The 17,500-nt window shown below is 43.8% G+C and overlaps 1 protein-coding gene across 1 annotated transcript in view; it reads right to left on the reverse strand.

Annotated features, from left to right (window-relative positions):
* Positions 1 to 17,500, reverse strand: part of tnxbb (tenascin XBb) — a 52,398-nt gene that overhangs the window by 10,123 nt on the left and 24,775 nt on the right. The window contains exons 7-13 of the mRNA XM_078268253.1: positions 13,370 to 13,523; positions 11,781 to 12,050; positions 10,276 to 11,119; positions 9,866 to 10,144; positions 8,298 to 9,615; positions 2,204 to 2,291; positions 154 to 273 (exon numbers count right to left, since the gene is read on the reverse strand). Coding sequence (XP_078124379.1) covers positions 154 to 273; positions 2,204 to 2,291; positions 8,298 to 9,615; positions 9,866 to 10,144; positions 10,276 to 11,119; positions 11,781 to 12,050; positions 13,370 to 13,523 — 3,073 coding nt within the window. The remainder of the gene's footprint in view (positions 1 to 153; positions 274 to 2,203; positions 2,292 to 8,297; positions 9,616 to 9,865; positions 10,145 to 10,275; positions 11,120 to 11,780; positions 12,051 to 13,369; positions 13,524 to 17,500) is intronic.

The raw sequence follows: 17,500 nt of genomic DNA on the forward strand, positions 1-17,500 counted from the left end.
CGCACGGAGATGAGAAGGGTATGTCTGGACTTATCTAACTCTGGGGGATACGGGGAATAAGACAAAGTCCCAATAAGTCGGCGTGTTCCTTTAATGTTTCTTTTTAGCCCAGAAACATAAAGATTCTGATTTTGAGCGGAGGGCAGCACTCACCTGTCCCGGAGCCATAAATGATGGCGTACTTATCGACGGTGGCCAGCGCTGGACGCCACAATAACAAGGCCTTGTTGTCTGTGACGTTTACGGCCCGGAGGTCTGTAGGCGGGTCGGGGACTGAGAGACACATAAACATAGTCATAACAATGTTATTTCGTTGTTTTTGCACCAAAATAAAGGGTAAAAAAAGTCGTTTAACACAACAACTAAATGATGACACAATGTTGGGAGGAAAAAAAAAAGGTCAAAAACTCAAGATGGAGGTTTGGTTTGTCAGTGTTTTTTGAAATAACACAGAGCTCGAGTGTAAGTGAGCTCGAAACCAATCCAGGATTAAGCCCCCCCCCCCTGACATCGCCCCAAGACAAAAAAACTCGAAAAAACATGCAGGTTTAGATTTTGACTCTGCAAATAGAGCTGCAAAGATGAGTTGCTTATAGTGGTCAACTATTAAACGCCAACTGTTTTGATCATCAATTAAATCGGTCATATGTTTCTAGTTTCTTCTCTCCTCTCTCAGTTAACTGAATATCGAGAATATGAGTTTGGGGCTTTGGGAAACACTGATCCACATCTTTTCTTTTAAACACTTTCTGACATTTTAGAGACAAAACAACTAATCCATTAATCCAGAAAATAATCAGCAGCTTAATCAACAATGAAAGGAATCATTCTGCAACACACACACACACACACACACAAATGAGGAGGAGGTCTCGGGGAAGACCCAGGACTAGGTGGAGGGACGTCCAGCTGGGAGGAGGCCTCGGGGGAGACCCAGGACTAGGTGGAGGGATTATATCTCCAACCTGGCCTGGGAACGCCTCGGGATCCCCCAGTCGGAGCTGGTTAATGTGGCTCGGGAAAGGGAAGTTTGGGGTCCCCTGCTGGAGCTGCTACCCCCGCGACCCGACCCCGGATAAGCGGACGAAGATGGACGGATGGACATAATTCTTGTGTTGAAGAAACAGGGACATTTTAAAACTTAAAAAAAACTGGATGCCCCGTATTGTTGGTAGAAGAAGTATTCAGATCCTTTACTTCAGTAAAAAGTAAAAGTACTAATACCACACTGTAACAATACTCTGTTACAAGTAAAAGTCCTGCATTGAAAACATTACTTTAGTAAGTCTGCAAGTATCATCAGGAAAGTGTACCCTCCCTCTCTCTCTCCATCCCTCTCCCTCTCTCTCTCTCTCTCTCCCTCTCTCTCTCCCTCTCTCTCTCTCCCTCTCTCTCCCTCCCTCTCTCTCTCCATCCCTCTTCCTCTCTCTCCATCCCTCTCCCTCTCTCTCTTCCTCTCTCTCTCCATCCCTCTCTCTCTCTCCCTCTCTCTCTCTCCCTCTCTCTCTCTCTCTCCCTCTCTCTCTCTCTCTCTCCCTCTCTCTCTCTCTCTCTCTCTCTCTCTCTCTCTCTCTCTCTCTCTCTCCCTCTCTCTCTCTCTCTCCCTCTCTCTCTCCATCCCTCTCCCTCTCTCTCTTCCTCTCTCTCTCCCTCCCTCTCTCTCTCTCCCTCTCTCTCTCTCCCTCTCTCTCTCCCTCTCCCTCTCCCTCTCTCTCTCTCCCTCCCTCTCCCTCTCCCTCCCTCTCCATCCCTCTCTCTCTCTCTCCATCCCTCTCCCTCTCTCTCCATCCCTCTCCCTCTCTCTCCATCCCTCTCCCTCCCTCTCCATCCCTCTCCCTCATCCCTCCATCCCTCTCCCTCTCTCTCCCTCCCTCTCTCTCTTTCTCTCATCCCTCTCCCTCTCTCTCTCTCTCCCTCTCTCTCTCTCTCTCTCTCTCTCTCTCTCTCCCTCTCTCTCTCTCTCTCTCTCTCTCTCTCTCTCTCTCTCTCCCTCTCTCGCTCTCTCTCTCCCTCTCTCTCTCACTCTCTCTCCCTCTCCCTCTCTCTCCATCCCTCTCTCTCTCTCTCTCCCTCGGATTCGAAACCAACATTTTCCAAACGATTTCAAGTTGGATCCGGTTCTCAATGCCCAATCCTACTCATTGGGTTCAACACCAGCTCAGCTAAGACCCAATCAAAACAAAGGGGAACCTGCAGTACTCACGTGTCATGACAAAGTCTTTTATTGGATCGCTCTCGTCCAATCCGAGGATGGAGATGACGCTGACCTCGTAGGAAGAACCAGGCGAGAGCTGTGATAGGCCGAGGGTGGAGTTGCCCGAGTCCACGGTCACCGACACCGGCTCGCCTGCACAGACACACAAAAGGAGATGAAAAACTACCGATGCGTTTACTTTCCAAGATGAAATGTGCAGGATATTCACAATAATCTGACAAATATAAATCACAAATTCCGCTTCACATCTCCTGTCAGACTCGCCCGTCGATTGTGGCTGAACGGTATTATGGCATTAAATAGTCCGGTGCTGGGAGAGAAAGCAACGTTTGAGAGCATTCAAGAGCATTTCAACTGCACTACTGATGATTGGCTACATCAGTTTGATCGGCTAAAGGCCCTGACACACCAACCCGATAATCGGCCGTCGGACAGTCTGGCGAGGTCAGCGACTCGAGTCTGTTCGGTTTGTTCCGTGCCGTTGTCCGTCGGAGGAGCTGTCGGCCTTCATTTTGGCCGACCTGACTTGCTGGGTCGGAGGGCGGGCAGTCGGATCTGATTGGTGGAGAGCTAACCCGGAAATGACGAGCGGGATGACTGACAGACGCCTCTTTGTTGATCTGAAATGAAGACAGATTCAGCAACTCCACGGCCTATTTCTCTCTCAAATGTTTTCAGAAACACGTTTCGGTGAACTATTTTCGTAAAATACGAGATCTTATTTCGAACAAGCCGCCATTATGTTCGGCTGGAGAAGCCAGACCCACGTGACGCGGTCATTTCCGGTTTTAATTTTTTGGGCGACAATACAGATTAGCGCCGCCTAACGTATTACGTCTCGCGCACGCGCAGAACGTACGCTCAAGTCGCTTCGGTGTGTTCTGAGGCACTTTTTGGACCTCGGGGAGCCGACTGATCAGTCCGACTGACTTTGTCAACGGCTTGAATGTAACGGACGTTTAATAATATAAAAAAGTAAAGCTTCAATCTTTTTGAGATTTTTTTAAACTATTTTTTTGTTAAGACTACTACAGCTGAGATTAAAATAAAATCCTTTTAATAAAATGTGGATGTGAGTTCTCACCGTCGTCTGTGTGGGTGTAAGTGACCTTAAAACCACTGATGGGAGTCTTGGGTTTGGTCCACGACACAGTCAGAGAGTTTTCTGTCACCGCGCTGAAGGCAATGTCGGTCGGAGGCTCCGGGCCTGAACGGTACGAAGAATATACCGTGAGAGAGGTGGATGAAAGCGAGGGACGGCAAGGAGGGAAGGCACTCAAGAAGAAGGGAATAAAAGAAAAGGGGGGAAACATAAAACTAAAACAGGAGGAAAATAAGATGAAATAAAAGGAAAGATATGTAGTAAAGAAGCTAAAAAGGAATAACTTTGGACAGATAGTTTCGTGAAAAGATGAGCAAAGTGGCCACTTAAAGAACGAAAACAATGTTTACATTATTATTTATTCATCCACACATTTGCTATTAGTGCTCAGGTGAGTTTATGTGTATATATGTACAGTGCAAACATATATACAGTATACAAGTCATATACAGACGTACAGTAATTCATTATAACAATCGAATGCAGACGGTGGATCCTGGACAGCAGCGAAGGAAAGAAAGATGATGTGTAATAGTTAGCCGGTCGCTCAAACCTGAAAATAAAAAAAAGCATGGTGGCGAGAGTAAAGGATGTCAAAACAAAGGAAGAAAAGTTCCACAGGATGAATGAAAACAAATACATTCAGATATTAATTCAACACAGAAGACTTGAGGCGTTGGAAAACTATTTTATGGAGATATTTGTGAATGATTTTCCAGGTAAAAACTACAAGAAGGGCTGAAATACATCCCTCTGTTAATATCTTAAAGGTCCCATATTATGCTCATTTTCAGGTTCATTCTTGTATTTGGGTTTTCTACTAGAACAGGAGGGTCAAACTCAACTTCTCTAAGGGCCGCACTGGAAAAGGAGAATCACATCGAGGGCCAGATGTGTAGTTTATTGATTCATCGTGAGAGTCAAATATGCCAAGAATGTCAGAAAAAGGGACAAAAATGTTGAAAATAGCACAAGAAATGTCAGAAAAAAGTGTTAAATTATTTTGTAAAAAAGGGCAAAACATTTCGAAAACCCCCCCGCCTTTTTTAAAATCCCCAAAACATCTAAAAAAAAGCATCAATTATGTTGAAAAAAGCCCAAAAAAATGTCAGGAAATAGCGCCAAAAATGTCGATAAAAGCACCAAGACTCGGAAGAAGCGACAAAAACTAGGTGGGACGTACTAGAGTTTGACACGTACTAGAACATTGGTGCATGATTAAATGTTCAATAAACTCATTATTTTTCTCAACCTGTCTGTATGAATATACCTGTATGAATGTATGTAGGGATACACTGTCTGAAATGCTCCGTTTTTAGCACCTGTCTCTTTAATTAAGTGCTCTGATAAGTGCTCTGATTGGTCAACGTTTCTAGGTCACCTGCATCTGCACCAGGCCCCCAGGACGTGTGCCGGGCTTTAAAGCAATTTGAACATAGCGGCCAAAATGGTGGAATTGCAATGTCACGTGATGTCCTCTAGCCCAAAAAATACTTTTCCCCGACAGACTCACATGTCGTCTGTAATCAGTGGATACATTTTGTCTAGCGCCACAAACCACACGACGATATTGGCCGTTTGTTCCTACCTTCTAATACGACCCACAGGAACCTCCAAGCGGTCACAGAAATACGACCTGCAGTTTAGTTATGTTTAGGCACCAAATCTACCTGGTTAAGTTTAGAAAAATCACGGAAGGCTTGTATCATGTGGACATGCCGAAACTATGCACTGTAGCTTTAGGTAAAAACCAACTCGCCTTTAACTTTAAGTTTTCAAACAGACCCATCCACCACCCCAATCCCAAAGCTTTACATGGACATTTAGTATACATATATAGTACATTTAAGTATGAAGCTGCTTGAACAAACGTCTTGGCTTGTTTTTCGCGGGAGGACAGTGTCGCTAAACTGGAAGTATCTGGGTCAGTCAATGTTAATGACTGTATCGACGCTGTAGCGTCACTTTCTATATATATATATATATATATATATATATATATATATATATATATATATATATATATATATATATATATATATAGTATAATTGTGACATCACAACCGTACCGTAGTCCTGATGGCTTGTTTAAAGGCACAGTTTGTGAATATGGAGCTGTGTACATTTCTCTGTGGATTGAGCGTTTTGATCCCTTCACAGTATTTCGACCTGCTTTATAATAAAAAAGACAAGTAAATCTTACTTTTTACAATATGGGACCTTTAAAAATTGTGCTACATTTACACATTTGTATTACAAAGAAGAAATAGACTCTTCTTTGTAATACAATCTGATCCGGTAAAGTTAGATACAAAATCTTGTTTTTTTGACACCCAAACCTGTTACATATCTACATTTAAGTTTGATATGTTCTTTTCTTTTCATAGGATTAAAACTTGAATGCAAGAGGTGAAGACGTACAGAGACCAGCCGTGGTCTTACCCGGGTTTGGGTGAGAGGTGAAGGGGTGTCAGTGAAGCTGGCTGTTAGCTTACCCTGAATGAGAGAAAACCAGAGCAGCAGTGAATGAATTGTGTTATGTTGTTACTGTTGAACTCTCACTTGATGTCAACTCAGGTAAGAAAAACTGTCCCTAAAGAGACATTGGATATAGTTCCCAGTTTTCTGCCATTCTGCAGTCCGGTAAAGTCATTTATCAATGAGTCTGTTTACATGCATGCATTATTCCAAATATGACAATATTCCCAATTTGATAGAGGTCATGTAAACAGCATATTTCGTTTGGATATCCTGAATAAGGCTTTTTTCCGGGAAAAGCATTTTCCGAGTAAGAAGTGGGATATGCCGGTATATTATTCTGTTTTTAGAAGCATTCTTTGGACATGTGTACAGCGCATTCAGAATCTGCGTCTCAGTCAGGGTTTTAACTGCAGTTTGTGACATTTTACGGCTTGTTTACGGCTTACGGTAGCGTTATTATGGATCCCACTTAACTTCTAGGCAAGTCCCGCCCTACGAAGCAGCTCGATTGGTTGGGGTTAGGATAGCCGATTGGTCAGGGGACCTGAACAAATCGGGTTACGTTACCTCGCGTAAGCATGGACGCCTGGCCATGGGTAGTGTGTGAATGCTATTGAAGGGCGGGTCTTGCCTAGAAGTTGCGTGGGTTCCATAATAACGCCTTACGGTTAGCTCTGTGCGTTGCTATGGTTGTTGTACACAAACCAACCAGCCAACAGTTTGCAGGGCTGTGGTAGAGATGCATGGCCAAAAGTAGAGCTCACATCTCTGGTCAGAAGGAGAAACACACCACCTACTTGTATTTGCCTATATAAAAGAGCTGCACACTATTGTTTTGATTACAAAAATAACAAAGTAACTAAAATATGTCTTCAGCTTAATACATTTAACTTACTGCAGCTAGCACTTACTCACATACAAATCAACTTCTGCTAAGAACGGTGTAGAATTTACTGACGTAAAGGATCGGAGTAAGGGGGACTGCCGATTCCCGATCAGTTAAAAAAATGGCCACATCGGCTCCAATCCGATACGGACATCTCTACTTTTAAACATTATGAAAGACTTGGATATCAACAGGTTTTTGAACATCCACAAACATCGCAATGCTGAAGTTTTCAAAAAGGTGGTTGAAGGAATGAAAGTCCAACAAGTCCACCACCGCTGGAAAACTTTGAAAAAATCCTGTTTTGCTAGGCTGAATATGTAAACGGGAATATTAGAAGGAATGTTCACTTTCATTAGCCATGTAACCAGCTTAGTCGGAATATTTCTTTTTCCAAATAAGAGCAAAAACCGGAATATTATGTGCATGTATGTCAGTGTAGCTTGTAGTTGTTTGTGTGTTTGCTGCCAACATTTTGTTTGCAAGCTAACAAAGTTAGCCAACATGCTTATTAAAGAAACATTTGCCAATGTTAACCTACAACTACAAGCCACAACAAGCTAGCTAGTGCACAAGTTAGCTAGCCAAAAATGTGACAAACTGTGAATGCACATCTGAGGTTTGACATCAAATAACAGTGTGCGTGTTATGGTTGAGAGAGTCTTGATAATTATTATAATGCTAATTCATGAATATTTCTAATATATATTCATCGAAGCTGATGAAAGTGTGCACAAACACAGGATTAACACAAAACACAATAGACAATTTGGACATTAGGATCCACTGAAAAACAAAACATGTCAATACTGAACAGGGATTAAATAAGAAATACATGGGGCGAAACTGTAAATCGAGAGCTTACAGTTTTCAAGAGCACCTCTTGAAATGAACATGGAGGAAGCATTTAGTTGGTGCGCAAACATTTACAGTCATACGTAACACAAGTGACAATTAGTTAACAAATGAATTTTAAAGACGTGTGGCGCAGTAAAGACATAAGATGTGTGCTTGAGCAGTTTTTTATTCGAAGCTGATGGTGCGAGTTGAAAGAAGCAAGTATTCTGTAGAGGACTTCAACATTGACATGAATGTTGTAGCATTCATTGTGCAGTAGTAATTAACGTTGTTTTACTGTCACAATGGCTGGTACCTGTACTGATGACAAGCTTGTGCAGTCTGGACAGAAGGCCAGGACCCTTTCCAAGCAAAGTCACGGTGTACTCGGTCTGAGGAGGCAGATTCTCAAACTGGAAAGAGCGAGCTGAACCAGAAATAACTTTTTTGAAGGTGTTGTCACTTCCTGTTACAGGTTTGGCTTTTGTGCCGCTTTGGATCCTCGGAACTTGTATATTGACACTTTCAGGTACTTTATTTTCATCTTCACTGCTTCCATTTTCTGAATGTCTTTCTTTGGTTGGTTGATGCGTAACTTCCTCCTCTTCATTGCCACCCTCTTTCCTTGAATCTTCTTGATCTTTTGCCTCTTTCCTTGAGTCTTCTTGTTCTTCTTCTTGATCTTTCTTGCTGTCTGGCTTTGGGCCTTCATCTTTCCCAATGTCTTTGCTTGTCACAACAAAGTTTTTGTACTTGTCTTCGGGTGAGTCCCATACAAGCGTAAATCCATTTGATGTCCGGTTTGTCACTCCCACATAGTCCAGAGGTTCCCTTGTGACTATGGAAGAAGGAACATCTGATCCCGTCTGAGGTTCGGAATCAATACTGTCAGTTTTACTCTCAAACAACCTTTTTGCAATTTGTTTTTGCGTTTTGTCCTCTCTCCTTTTGCTCCCACCGTTGTAGTGTCTTATCTGGGTGGGATTCTGTGCGGTCATACTTCTTGTTGGTGTAGGTGGTTGTCTCTTTGGAAGTGTGACTGGTCTTGGGGCTCCATGTCTTGAATCAGATGAAGTTTGTTTGAGAGTTGGTCTACCTCGACTTGTAGCTCCGGTATTTTTGCCAGTATTGACTCTATCTTTATGGGTGTCAGAGTCAGAGTGTGAATCTAGGGTGCTGGTTTCTTCTTCCCCAGATCTAGTAGTTTGGATTGGAGCACTGTCCCCCTCTTCTAATTTGTTAGTCTGTGGTCTGACGGCAGTGTCTTGGCCATCCATCTTTGCAGTATCTTGCTCTCCTGATTGTCTAATTTGGACTCCTTGGGTAGGCATGGGGGCATCCTGCCCTCCTGATTGGCCATCTGGGATTTCAAGGGTACTATCCTTTTCTAAATGGCTAATTTGACTTCCAACAGTAATGCCTCCAGTTAGCTTTCTGGCTGGGAAAGGCTTGCGCATGGGACCTCTATGTGTATGTTGAGGTGGTCTTAGGTTTGTACGGGTTTTGTTTTGGGAACGTCCATCAGACAGCTGCGGCCGACGGAAGTAACTCCCCTTTGACCCAATAGCTTTGGTGGGTGGGCGATGGGTGGAAAGCGTTTCACTTCCTCTGAGGGTCTGATTGAACATAGCGGACATGCTTGTCACAACTCTGTCTTCATTCTCCCCTTCTTTTGGCCCTGTACCTTCAGCGGAATAGGATTCTTTGGCAACAGGAAAAGATAAAGTGGCTGGCAATTCAGTGGAAAATACATGCTCTCTCCTTGTTTCTGATGCAGGATTCAAAGGTCGAGAGGGGGGAGGCAGCGGCCTCAAATTTGGACGGGTCTTGTTCTGTAGTGGTCCAAAGTTTTGACGACGCAGGTATCCCGACTTTGGAGGAAGACGGCGAACTGGGACTCGTCCTCTTTCTGTTGGCATCTTCTCCTGGTTTTGTTCAACTCCAGAGGATGAAGGTTTAGTTGCGCCATCTTTGTCTCCACTCGTATCCCTCACGGATGCATTTACATCAACTGAGGAAGAGTCCTCTAAACCAGATGAAGACGGTGAAGACGACAATTCATTTGTAGATGTAGGACTGGTCTCAGTCTCTCTTCTAGGGATGAGGTTCAAACGAGGAGTCGAATGGTGAGGAAGTCTCAAATTTAGACGGGTTTTGTTCTGAAATGATCCAAAGTTTGGGCGACGTACGTATCCATGTTTCGCAGGTGTGCGCTGGAAAAGAGGTACGCCACCTTTTTCTGAGGACGTTAGTTTTCTGTCTTCAGATGATTTAACGTCAGTCGCACTTTTGCTGTTATCGACATCTGGTTCATTGCTTTCAACTGAACCTGATTTATCTGAGCTGGAAAGGGATGATGATGGAGGGGACGGTAAAGAAGAGGGTGATGCCATTAACAATGTTGGTGATGATGATGGCGCTGTTGATGAAGATGGAGCAGGTGAAGGTGATGCTAAAGAAGATGGGGATGATGGCACTGAGGAGGATGACGGTGTAGCTGATGAATGTGATAAAGATGATGATGATGAATGTGATGTTGATCCTAAGGTTGGTGAGGACGATGACCAGGAAAAGGATGGTGGCAATGGCTTGAGTCCACTTACAATCTGCTTCCTCACTGTTTCTGCATCAAAAGAAAGGTTTGATGGTTCAGACAGGTGAACAGAAAATGTCTTGATATTCAAACTGTCAAAAGTGTCCTTCAGTAGTTTATGTAAAGGACCTGGTGTGTAGTCGAGGTCCGTCTCTGCAGACGAGGGTTTCAAATCATTGATTTCGGAGGAACCTTGATCTGAACCTGCTGTCTTTCTTACCAGCACTGTTCCATCCCCTTTACACCCGCTGCCTCTGCCCTGATGGGGTAATCTGATGTGCGTCACTTTAACTTTATTCATACACTTCTTCTCTTGGCTTTGAACAGTCCCAGTTGGCTCTGGAGACACTGGAGCAGTGTCGTATTCTTGGCCTGCCATGCCAACATCTGGTTGCTTTTTGGAGTCAACGGCAACACTTGGTTCCTCAGAGCTACTTTGTCTGTCTGTATCTGAATCAGTCCCTGACATTATAGCTGGATTCTTGTCATCCCTCCTCTTGGTGCTTGATGCGTCTACACTCGGATCTCTCACATGCAAAGCTATTGTCCTGTCTTCGATGGTGGGGACACCCGGTTTAGGTTTTTTGGGTAATATTGGTTCTTTCTTCTTCTGCCCCACTGGGGGCTTTCTCAAAGATCCTTGGCCAACGTTTCTCCACCCAGGCACAACTCTGGTTGTGTTGAAACGGAACGGGCCATTTGGGGTTCTGTACAATGTGGGCCTTTCAGCACCTTTGGTCTTGGTGCCATTCATCGCCATCTTTCTGCTGACCAGAGGTTTAGTTCTTGCAGTAACAGAGGTTGTGGAGTGTCTGTTCGGTCCATCGGAATCTCTGACTTTTACAGAGTCAGCTTCGCTCCCATCCTCCCTCCTCCTCTGTTGGTCAAAGACTTGAACCTCAAGCGATGGTTTAAACTCTTGGTCTCCGTCGCCAACATTTTGTCCAGGTGCTAGTGTGACCTGCATGGTTAAAGCTGCCATGGTAACCCTTGGTAGCGTCTTCCCTAAAGATGTGACGGGAGTGAGCATTTGGATTCAATGTTAAATTCATCATACGGTGCTGTTGTTAATAATCCAGAAGAGCTCACGTCTAATAAAAGGAAGAAAAGCAGTGTTAATATTCAATATGATAGTTTTCAGGAAACCTGATAAACAGTAGATTGTCAGTTATTATGCAAGAACAAACAAACAACTCAGGCCAGTGGGATCCATGTAGAACCTGCAAGGAGAAAATTGAAATATAATTCATGTTAAGCCTGGACAGAGGAATTCAACATCATGTTTGTGTCACTGTTGAGAGGGAATTATCATGACCAAGTTTAGGAAAACGGAGCAGTTTGAGGTACATTTTCTTCTGAAACCCATTACTTTTGCTTCTGTAGGCTTGAGGCTGCACCTCGCTTCATTAACTTTTGCTGTGACATTTCTCCGCAGTGTAATATGTTTTAAATTATGTGTTCTATTGAATAATGAGGTGTCTGGACACAGCTGAAGCAAGTCAGTTCTCCCCGGAATACAATCTGGAAGAGAAACATATGCAAGGTCAAAGTATCCGTGAATGTAGCTTGCTTTGGAGATTTTTTTTTTAATCTTGAAAAGGCATTGTACCAAGCTTAAAAAAAAGCATTGACTTCAATAGTTAAGATAAACTTTGTTCCTACTCACCTGGAGTAGCTTGAGTGGTTGCCGGTTCGCTCCGACTCGTGCCCTTCTCCGCCACCAGCGCGATGTCATACAAACGCCCCGCCACCAGCTGCTGAATGTGGGCAGAGTCTTGGCCAGCTGGGACCGTCATTTCTTGACTCTTCCCTGCTCCGTCGTTGGGCGTGACGGTCAAACGGTACCTGTCAATCTCACCCTGGGACTGCTCCCATTGGACCACCGCAGATGTTGAGGTTGTCTTGACGACTCGAAGGTTGGAGGGACCAGAGATGACTAAAGAAAAAGATGAAGAAGAAATAATACAATTTGAAGTTTTTACAGTCTCTATTCTGCCAGTTAACATATAGCTGTGGGAGTTGTTGTGATCAAAGAAAGTATATTTTCAGGATAAAGCCTGACATCCTGCGTGTCCCTTCACTACGGGAAACAACAACAACCTTCAAACTAGCAAGCTACACGCTGAAAACGCTTGGTTCTTTCAGGGAATGATTGTAAAGATTTACAAAGAATATGTTTAGGACATTTCCTCTCTAACTGTGACGTTTTTGGACTGATTTTTGGGATTGCTGTGGATGAAGTACACACGGAGATACACTGGTAAGAGCCAATGAGGTTTAACCATTTATCAGCTAATTTAAATATCTCACGTTACTGTATTGTGTTAACAGTGAACTTCATTTAATATTGTATGTGGCGTTTTCTTTTGCGGGGTGCAAATGTTCCACCAAAACAAGTTCCTTCCTGAGACTATTTAGCAGAGCCACCGTCGCTGCGTCCGGAGCTCAGCGCCGCCCAAGACCATTGTGATTGGTTTAAAGAAATACAAACAACCCAGGGCATTTTTGCACCTATCCCCGAATGTATCTGTGGTGTAGCCAGAGCTTACTCCACGCAGGAAAGTAGGTACATAAACCTTAAATTTACCCTGCAGACTTGGCTTTACTTTCCTAAACACACTCCAGCAGGGCTTCCTGTTCGCAGCTTCCCTGCAGCTGCCACAGATTACATCTTTCACAGGAAAGGCAGCGACAGGGTAATGTTTAAACTCTCTCTGCCAGTTTGGTGATTTGAGACGCTCACATCGGCCAAAATGTTGGTCAGAAGCTCCGTTTTCTAACCAGAAAATGTAGCTGTAAGCATTACTGTCAACTGCAATATATTCATGATTTCAGTTCCTGCCATATTTGACGAATGGGGCTTTTTACAATGCACATATTGTGACCAATGTTCTTGTATTGAGGCTGTAGTGTACATTTTGTACTGTCTATCAATATCCTTCATTTAGAAATGATATATTACTTTCTGTTTTCCTGGAAACTCTCCTCTGAAAATACATTATTACTGGAAACAAGTTAAGGTAACATTGTAAGATAAATTCAAGACATAAATAACACTGACCTCAAGATAATAAATGTTATTAAAAAGGTCATAAAAACATACACAGGAATATATTCTAACCCTTGTTATTTGGGTCATCCAGGTGTTTTAAACTATTTTTATGTCTGCTACAATTTTTTTTTAGAAGAAGAAAACAGAATCATATGTGTAACTGTTTTAATTTAATAAAGGATATATAAACATAGACAACTCACGGGTCATGAATTCAGCGGAGGTCTCGGCTCCCCTCTTGCCGCCGATCTCTCCGGTGATGCTGGCAGTGTAATCCTGACCGGCTGCCAGGCCCGTCTGCGTGAAGGTGGTCAGGCTGCCCTCCACCTGCACACTTATCTGCTGGTCACTCTCCTTCTGTTCGGGCCAGACACACAAAAAAAACACAGATGAGAGTCAGTACAAATCTGAAAGAATGAAACACAAGTTTGAAGTCCACTGACTTAACGCTGGTAAGACGTAGACCGAGGTGTGCAGGGGCTCTGCAGCTTTGTGAGACCAACGCTGTGAAAACATCTGTCATAAAATATTCTTTATTCTGGTGGTGAATGGGTCAAACAAACACAGGACTTTTCACCCAGGAGACCAAGTTCTACCGAGCCCGGTGTAGCTTTTGTATTTGTGTTGTAGCTCTTATATTTGTGTAGTAGCTTGTGCATTTGTGTTGTGGCTTTTGTAATTATGTTGTGGCTTTTGTATTTGTGTTGAACCATCTTGGCAACCGTGCGTGTGTAGCCTGAAGTGAAGTGACGTCTGATTTTAACTCAAACCACAATTTTCTAAACTTAACCAAGTCGTTTTGGTGTCTAAACCCAACCAAACTGCGACCGTTTCACAATGTTAGCGGCGTGTTTGAAACCGCGACCGTTATGTTCTCTGGTTTAGATATGAGGACGGAAAATGCCCCTGTGGGTCGTATTAGAGGGGAGGAACAAACAACGTCTACCGAGCCCGTTGTAGCTTTTGCATTTACGTTGTACTCTTGTACTTGTCTTGTAGCGTTTGTATTTGTGTTGTGGCTTTTGCATTTGTCTTGTAGCTTTTGCGTTTGTGTTGTGGCTTTTGCATTTGTCTTGTAGCGTTTGTATTTGTGTTGTAGCTTTTGTATTTGTGTTGTAGCTTTTGTATTTGTGTTGTGGCTTTCGTATGACTTGTTGCCTCCACTACATGAGTCTGGACAGACAGGATGTAAACTGCAACGTAACTGGTTGGCAGAGGCACACAGCTGTGAGACCGTAATTAGTTTCTGTAAAGCACTTTGTAACCTTGTTAAGAAAAGTGCTATATAAATAAAGTGTATTATTATTAATATTCTTTTAAGACTTACAAACAGGCCTGTTTCTGGGCTTTTCTGCAGAATTAAATCATGTAATATTCTATAAATATTCTATAAATGATTCTTGTATCTCTGATTATTGCTGTGTTGTTGGACTCTGTTGTCATCAGTCAATGTAAAATATTCACATCATTTCAGTTAGGATCATTTCCACAAAGTCCTTATTATTCAATGTATTTGTCGGAAAGCCCTGAAACTTCCCATGAATTAAAAGCTTACTCACCAGTTACTGAACTGGTAGCGCTGGGCTGGCTGGCGTCTCTAATGAATGGAGACCGTGTTGTAAAACTAATGGAGCACAGCTGGTTGCCACGCTGGTTGCCTGGCGATGGAGCCTCAGAGGTCGACCTGGATCAGCGTCCTCGTGTCAAAAAAAACACTTTTCATCCATTTCCATATGAATGAGGGTGACATCATTAAAACTTAGAATAAATTCACGATACGCTTTGAAACAAGGAGAAGCATTGTGGCGTCTCTGCGGAGCGTTCAGGGGCCGTGGTTCATTCTGGACACGAGGAGGTCTGACCGGACGACTTAATTACTCCCAGTGGTTTGGGAATAACTGGAATTGTTGGGTCTTTGTAAATGATAGAGTGTGGTCTAGACCTACTCTATCTGTAAAGTGTCTCGAGATCTGTTATACATTACATTAAGCTGATGCTTTTATCCAAAGCGACTTACAATTGCTATATACGTAGGTCGCACGCCTCTGGAGAACTAGGGGTTAAGTGTCTTGCTCAAGGACACATTGGCTGATGTATCGCAGTGGGATTCGAACTTGGGTCTCCCACACCAAAGGCATGTGTTATATCATTATTATTATTATTTTCCATCACATGTTTAAAACGGCCAGCAGTAGACGTAGAATAGAACAGTTTTTTCCCCCCATCTCATTTTTCTTAGGGCCCAAAAAAAGGAAATGTCAAGATCGATTTTAAGAGTCATCTGAGAACAATAAATATTTGTCGGATGTAAACGTTGTTCATCAAACTTCTTAAACATAAAACATCTATTATCAGCCAGATGTTCTCCTCTTTCCTTCTTTCTTTCTTTCCTTTCTTCGCTCTTTCTCTTCGTTCCTCAGAGACAAATCTTCCCTCCCTGCTGACGATCCCATCTCACATCAGCTGTTGTTGTTGTGACACTCTGTTGTAGTTTATCTGTTGTTCTGGTAAACATCTCTCTCTGTCTCTCTCTCTCGGTGTCACAGCTGTGGCCTGCTGGTGATGTCATCCCTCTGGCAGCCGCCATGTTTTTGACTGTGTTTACACGCTTCCGTAGCAACAAGCATCCCACATCTGCATCTTTTCCTCTCCGCCTCGCAGCGTTCATTGCATTCACTGTCTGCTCGTCTGTTTTCGCTCTGATCCGTTCTGACTGTCTGAGCTTCATCTGTTCTGTTCTCTTCTATTTGTTCTATTGTCTTTTATTTAGTCTCTCTCTCTAACTTAAAGGGATAGTTCAGATGTTTTGAAGCGTGCTTGTATGTTGTGTTAGCTACAGTAGATGGCGGTCGGCACGCCCCCAGTTTGGAAAAGCAAAAAGGGCAGTAGTACCGACACGCAAGCTAAGCAATGTCCTGCTGTGAACTGGGGGGGCAGCTAAACAGCTAAAAAGCTAACACCTAAAAAAACATCTGTATCAGTTTAAGTGGATGCTATATGTAGAATATTTTCAGCGCTTTACCTTGCTGTCAGACAGCCCTTTACGACCGGGCGATGCATTCTCATGAACGGGTTTGTACGATACAGTATGCACACCACTATGTATGATATCCTACGAGACTAGGCGACCGCCAGCTGGTCACGTGACGCTAGGGTTGGGTACCAAAACCCGGTTCCACTACGCAACCGGTAGGAATCGGACCGGATTAGAACACAAATTTCGGTTCCTCATTTCGGTTCCACTTAATGTGTTGACTGAAATATTTTCCCTCTTTCACTCCGAAACGGACGTAAAAATTTCTCACTTTCTCTGTAGTCTAACGTTAGCTAGCTACCGTAAATGTAGGCTACTTTTAAAATGCCATATTTTCCCTCTGGGCTCGAAACGCAGATGCAAAAGATGCAGACGCAGATGCAAAAGCCTTTCTTTGATGTTTTCATTTTTCATGTCATTTTTCAGTTTTTCAAGAATCGGTTTAGGAATCGGAATCGTTGTAAAAGTACCGGTTCGGCATCGGGATCGTAAAAATCCAAACAATACCCAACCCTACGTAATGGTGGCTACAGAGGTCGGCTACAGAGTGACGCTGTGACGCCGAGCGGAAGTTGCTAGCTGAGCGAGCGGAAGTTGCTAGCCGAGCGAGCGGCAGTGCTAGCGGCCGAGCGAGCGGCAGTTGCTAGCCGAGCGAGCGGCAGTTGCTAGCCGAGCGAGCGGCAGTCGCTAGCCGAGCGAGCGGCCGAGCGAGCGGCAGTTGCTAGCCGAGCGAGCGGCAGTTACTAGTTGTGTGTAGCTCCGTCGTATCAGCCGTAGTTGGTCAGAGAGCACGCTGCCGGTTGTTTCGGCGGACATTACAGTTAAATTTAGGCGACAAAAAGTGAGCGTCCTGCAGCGACAACAGTTAGGGTTAGGGTAAAAAAGGGTTAGGGTTAGGAAAAAGATTGAGGTTTGGATTAAAACACTCCCGAGGAACGAACATGTGTTTCCTGGGTGAAAGTCCTTTGTTTTCCCTCGGGAAGCGAACTCCGCTCTCTGGCTTGAAAACGCTTTAATTTATGACCCAAAAACATCCACCCCGACCACATCCCTCGGGGGCCCCCAGCGTTGTTACACAGCAGCACATTATGTGTTTCACATTATGTGTGGATGGTTGATGAGAATAGGCTTGACGGGGAACTGAAGCCGTTATCTCTGCTCTCTTCAAAGCCACCAGAGTCTTAGAAGTAAAATTTATGTTTTTGTCAAAGGAGTCTGGTGCGCCGCTTAACGGGACCACCAGTGATCGATTCCATTCTTTTCTTTTGTCTTTTTCTTTCTCTGGACATGGACTCCAGTC

This window comes from Sander vitreus, chromosome 14, assembly GCF_031162955.1.
Source record: "Sander vitreus isolate 19-12246 chromosome 14, sanVit1, whole genome shotgun sequence".
NCBI lineage: Eukaryota > Metazoa > Chordata > Actinopteri > Perciformes > Percidae > Sander > Sander vitreus.